Source organism: Trichechus manatus, unplaced genomic scaffold (assembly GCF_000243295.1).
Source record: "Trichechus manatus latirostris isolate Lorelei unplaced genomic scaffold, TriManLat1.0 scaffold00003, whole genome shotgun sequence".
Taxonomy (NCBI): Eukaryota; Metazoa; Chordata; class Mammalia; order Sirenia; family Trichechidae; genus Trichechus; species Trichechus manatus.
Window position 1 is genome coordinate 5,846,749 of NW_004443939.1, and position 6,000 is coordinate 5,852,748.

Genomic DNA, 6,000 nt, shown 5'->3' on the forward strand with positions numbered 1-6,000 from the left:
ATCCTTTAGATTCCCTGACAGCCTCAAGCTGGGCAAAGGGTGATTCTTTGTAGCCCCTTTATCTATCAAAGCACTTATCCCTGGATATTGTAATTGTCTGTTTGATGATCTGTTTCCTCCACCAGAGACCTGGAGGGCTGCGCCTGTGACAGTACCTTTTATATTATCCCCAGGATGTGGTTAGTGGCTGGCATAGAGGTGGTTCTCAAGACATGTTTACTGAATAAGTAAATGAGTGAATGATTTTCTATTGGACCATAGGACAGTTGCTTTACCAACCATGTGCTTCAATTCCATTCCCTTTTTAAAAAAGTGGGACAAGGAATGTGAGGAGAATCAGTTATTGCAGAGATACAGGAAAATCCTCAAACGAGGCAAAATAAAAGAGCAAAGTATTTTTTTTTTTCATAATCTTATTCACAACAGACTTAACACTCGAGAAAAGCATTTGCTGTTGTTTCCTGCATGGCAAGAGGCCTGCCAAAATGGATACTATTTTCTAAAATATTTCGAAGTGTGAAGTGCATGAAGAGGCCTCCCGTCATTTTAAGATGAATTATGTTCTAATCCGGGTATTTAAAAAACAACAACAGAAACTCAGGCTGTTTTTTCAATTCTGTCTGCATCTTCTCCTGGCTAAGTGCTGGGACTATTAAAACATATTTCAAATGCTTGCCAGATTTTTTTTTTTCCTTTTAAATCAAAGAGCCCATTACATTTAAAAGTGTGATGTCTGGGGAAAAGTTCAGCCTCAGTTTCTGGAAGCTGGACTTAAGATGTCAAAATAGATCTCATACCAGCCATATTTTGATGGCAGTTGGTGGATTGGTCTCGGGATTTGGAAGGACACCCATACAGATGCTGCCTGTTCAGTTTCTTGGGGCAGGTGGCAAGCCCTTCACCAAGCAATGCCATACCAACGAGGACAGGAACCAACTCACACTCTAGGCTTCCTCTGCCTCAGCTCTCTGCCTGGGGAGAGTCTTGAAGTCAAAATCGGTCTGACATAGAGGGGTTGGGTAGGAACCAAAAACCCAGAGGAGAGGACCCCACCCAGCATCAGAGAATAGCAGGCGCAGGATCTGTGGAGACTTTGCCTGAGCCCTATAGATCCAGGTGCATACCATATGTTCATTTTTGCTTTGAGACATCTCAGGAACTTCAGGCTCCACTGGAGTGGCAGCAACATCCTTTTCATTCTTTCCTGAGCAAGAGAGAAAAAAATGCAATGGTTTAGTTGGGTCTCTTCTTCTATACCCAGGAAAAGAAAACATTGGGACTCTGCTATATGGTCAGCACAGTGTTAGGTGATGGGGATACATGGGTGAAGAAGAAAGACATGGTCCTGCCCTGACTGAGCCCACGTAGGGGAGGTTGATGTTGAATAATTACTAAAAATTACTATTTACAAACTACCATAAATAACATATGCTCCTTGAAAGTGAGGATGGTGAGACTTCAGCTCACTTACTCTGGACACATCATCAGGAAAGACCAATCCCTAGAAAAGAGCACAACGTTTGGTAAAGTAGGTCAGTGAAAACAAGGGAAGCCCTCAGTGAGACGCATTGACACACCAGCCACAACAATGGTCTCAAACACACCAATGACGGTGAAGATGGCGCAGGACCAGGCAACATTTCATTCTGTTATACGTAAGGTCACCTTGAGTCAGAGCCGATCTGACGGCAGCTAACAACAACAGAAACCATTAACACTACAAAGCAAAAATATGGGGAAATGTGAAAGTATTTAAACCTTTTGTGTGGCAGGGGTGGGAGTGGCAGGGGATCAGGGATAGCTTCTTGAATAAAGGCAGTCGCACTTAAACCAGTGACCTGAAGGATGAATAGGAGTTTCTCCAGGCAAAGGTGGTGGTGGTGGGTGTGGGTGGAGCAGAGAGTTCCAGAGAAGCAGAGACAGGAGCCAGTAGAAAGGCCTTGAATCAGAAGGGCTTCCTATGGTCCCGCCTCTTAATAGAGAAGCAAGCACTTCTGCCCCTCTCTCCATGCAGGTATATACCAGTAAGATCAGGCAGAACCCTTCTCTTCTCCCTTCCTTGCTCCTTTCAATGGTCTGAGACACTGGAGGAAAAGAGGTATGAGCAGCATCCCAAACATGGGAATCCTGTTACCCAGGTGCTACCTGCTGCAGGCTACTGCCTATGTGAATCCACCACCACCACCAATTGCCATGGAATCCATTCTGACTCATGGTGGCCCCATGTGGGTCACAGTAGAACTGTGCTCAAAAGGGATTTTAATGGCTTATTTTTTGGAAGTAGATTGCCAGGTGTTTCTTCTGAGGCATCACTGGGTGAACTCGCACCTCCAGCCTTTTGGTAAGTAATGGAGCGCGTTAACTGTTTCCACCACCCAGGAATTCTCTCTGTGAATAAAATAGGTTTTCTTAGCATGCAGGAAAAAGACATGAAGACCTTCTGCTAAAATCCCGTAAGACTTATTGCTGGTCTCATGCTTTCATTATTCCACACCTCTCATCAGACTTGGCTACTTAATTTATTTTACAAATCCATATAACAACCACACAGCACAGGTTTCTGGGAGTCTCAGGTTAAATATTCAGTGAATACTTCAAATATGCAATTAAAATCTATATTATTTCTGAATTTGGTCTCACTATTTTCAATGAAAATGATTCAATCAATAATTTTAAACAAAAGATATAGGGAGATAGGGTAACAGTGGTTGAGAGTATAGGCTCTGAAGCCAGATGTTTTGGGTTTGATGTCTCGTCTTGGTTCCTCTCCTTAGCTGCATGGCCTTGAGAAATTAAATGCCCTCTCTGTGCCTCATTTCCTTAACTGTAAAACGGAGAAAATCACACCTATAGGTTGTTGTGGGGATTAAATCAGTGAGAACATGCAAAGCAAGTACCTGGAACATAGCCAGTGCTTAATAAATGTTAACTAATAGTATTATCTATGTAAAGATGTTTATATAAGTACATTCACATCAGATTAAAAAGCCTTTTTGTTAGATGACTTTTAACATGGTACTTAGGAATCTTTGTGAATTTTCTCCCTTAGTTTCTTGAGAGAAGGCAGTGTGATTTCATAATCTTCTCTGACACCCTAGCACCCAGCATAGAGTAAGCGCTCAATGCATGTTTGATGAATAAATGAATGATGATGTGCCCGAATTTGGAGTTTGAAAAATAAAGGCACTGCATATATAAAAGACTCAAATTACTCAGAGCCACAGAGTTGGAGAGCTAAAGGAATTCTAGAAGCCGTATGTGGCAGAAGGGCAGGAAGACGAACTTTGGTGTCAGACAGACCTGAATGTTAATCTTGATTCTTCCCTGTACCTGCTGCAAGCTTTCAGATCTGAATTTTGTCATTTGTGAAAAGGGGATGATACCAGCGATTTACAGTAATGTTGTGGAGTTTAAAAAAAAAAAAAGCCTACATAAAATAATATACAGAAAAGATGCTCGATGCAAAGTCTTATTATTTGTTATTGTGTTATTACTATTATAAGATGTTAAGCAAGTCTAGCTTCCCCAGAGGAGTGGACTGACATTAATTACGATGTGCCAGGCATTTTTCTGGGCACTGTTCACATGTATTATCCCTTTTAGAATAAGATCTAGAACCTAGACCTTGTCCCAGCCCAGTTCCTCTTTACTGTCTGAACTTCAAAAAGTTCCATTAGGAGAAAATGCACGCTAGTTCACCTGGTCTCTTTACAACTTCCCTTTTCTCCTCCCTAATACCTATAAACATACAAAAAGGTAATTGTTTGCACATGTAAAAAGTGTTTGAAAACCCCAACTCAGGCAGAGCTAATTTTTTCTCCCTAACATAGCAGGAAGGATAAATAATAACCATCTGTCTAGTCTGCCAGTTGAAGATTTGTACTGGAGGATATAAACCAAGCTGGCTTCTAGAGTTTTCCAGGTGTTGGAAGGGCCAGGTTTTACAGGGCTTCCAGTGGACACCCCAGCTAATGACTTGACATCAGTGGTCTTCCGTGCTGGTTGCACATTAGACCCACCTGGGGAGCTTTAAAAATTACCATTGCTCAGGCCTCACACCAGACCAATTAAATGAGAATCTCCAGGGGTAGAAACCCAGCTAGTACTTTTAAACAATTCCCTAGGTAATTTTAAAGTGAAGCCAGAGTAGAGAAAAGCTGATTTAAATAAAAGCTTCTGGCCTCATGGGGCGGGCTGAATGAAGCTTTTGTGAGAAGGGAACAAATATCTGTTAACTGTCTGTTACATGCTAGACATTCTCCACATGTTTTGTCACTTAATCTAAGGAATAACCCTGTGAGGCAGAAGTTATCCCTTTTTGACAGATGAGGAAACTGAGGCAAAAAGAGGTTCAGTTACTTAAGACAACAAAAGCTGGGGCAAGTTTGGGATTCTAATTCAGTTGGAATTGTTTTTTTGTTAGCTGCCGTCAAGTCGATTCTGACTCATGGCAACTGCATGTGTGCAGGTTAAAACTGCTCCACAGAGTTTTGAAGGCTGTGACATTTCAGAAGCAGATCGCCAGGCCTACGTTCTGAGGCACGTCTGTGTTCAAACCCCCAACCTTTTGGCTAGTAGTTGAGAGCGTATCCCTTTTTGCCACCCAGGGACTCCTCGGTAAGGAATGGCCCCAAGCAAATCCCGATAATATTCTCAGATATGAAGCACTCTTTCATTCATTAATTTAGCAAACATTTGTTAAGTGCCAACTATATTTGAGTTGACCATTGTTTTAATTTGCATTTCCCTGATGACAAATAGAGTTTAGGATTCTCGCAAATACTTATTATCAGTCATCTTCTGCTATTATTTTATTTAGAATTTCTGGATTTATGTGCTTGGGAGAGAATGGCCTATAATATCTTTTCTTGTAATTATGTTGTTCAAATCTCCTATATCCTAATGCATTTTCTGATCCTTGGGTAGTGCAGACAATTAAGCACTCAGCTACTAACCAAAAGACATGCAGTTCAAATCTACCCAGAGGTGCCTCGGAAGGAAGGCCCGGCCTATGAAGTGCAGTTCTACTCTGAAACACATGGGGTCACCATGAGTCAGAATCAACTCAACAGCAACTGTTTTCTATTTTCTTTTTCTATCAGTTATTTAGTAAGGAACATTAATATCTCCCAATAAGGTTGGGGATTTTGCTCTGCCAGTTTTGCATTATATATGTTGAGGCTATGTTATTAGGTGATGCAAATTGAGAATTGCTATGATTTCCTGGAGAATTGACTCTTTTATCATTATTCTTCTTTATCTCTAATAATGCTCCTTACCTTAAAATGTACTTGATCTGGTAGTAATATACTTACACCAGCTTTCTTTTAGTTAGCTGTTTGCATGGTATACTTTTTTAGTCCTCTGATTTTCAACTTTTTGGTGTCCTTATATTTAAAGTGTGCCTTTGCTAGCAACATGTATTTGGTTTTTGTTTTCCTACACTTTCTAGCAATTGCTGTTGTTGTTAGGTGTTGCCGAGTCATTTCTGACTCATAGCAACCCCATGTACAATAGAACAAAACACTGCCTGGTCCTGAACCATCCACACAATCTTTGCTATGTTAGAGCCCATTGTTGCAGCCGCTGTGTCAATCTACCTCACTGAGGGTCTTCCTCTTTTTTGCCGGCCCTCTACTCTACCAAGCATGATGTCCTTCTCCAGGGACTGATTCCTCCTGATAACATGTCCAGAGTATGTGAGACATAGTCTCGCCCTTCTTGCTACTAAGGAGCATTCTGGCCGTACTTCTTCCAAGACAGATTTGTTCATTCTTCTGGCAGTCCATGGCATATTCGATACTCTTTGCCAACACCATAACTCAAAGGCATCAATTCTTCTTTGATCTTCCGTATTCATTATCCAGCTTTCATATGCATATGAGGCGACTGAAAACACCATCGCTTGGGTCAGGTGCACCTTAGTCTTCAAGGTGACATCCTTACTCTTCAACACTCCAAAGAGGTCATGAAATATTTGAGTGAAAAGGGACCCTAGAA

The 6,000-nt window shown here is 41.4% G+C and overlaps 1 protein-coding gene across 1 annotated transcript in view; it reads right to left on the reverse strand.

Moving 5' to 3' along the window:
* CUNH1orf87 (chromosome unknown C1orf87 homolog) overlaps positions 1-6,000 on the reverse strand; it is a 95,894-nt gene that overhangs the window by 8,870 nt on the left and 81,024 nt on the right. Inside the window, exon 8 of the mRNA XM_004369126.2 lies at positions 1,125-1,204. Within this exon, the coding sequence (XP_004369183.1) occupies positions 1,125-1,204 (80 nt within the window). The remainder of the gene's footprint in view (positions 1-1,124; positions 1,205-6,000) is intronic.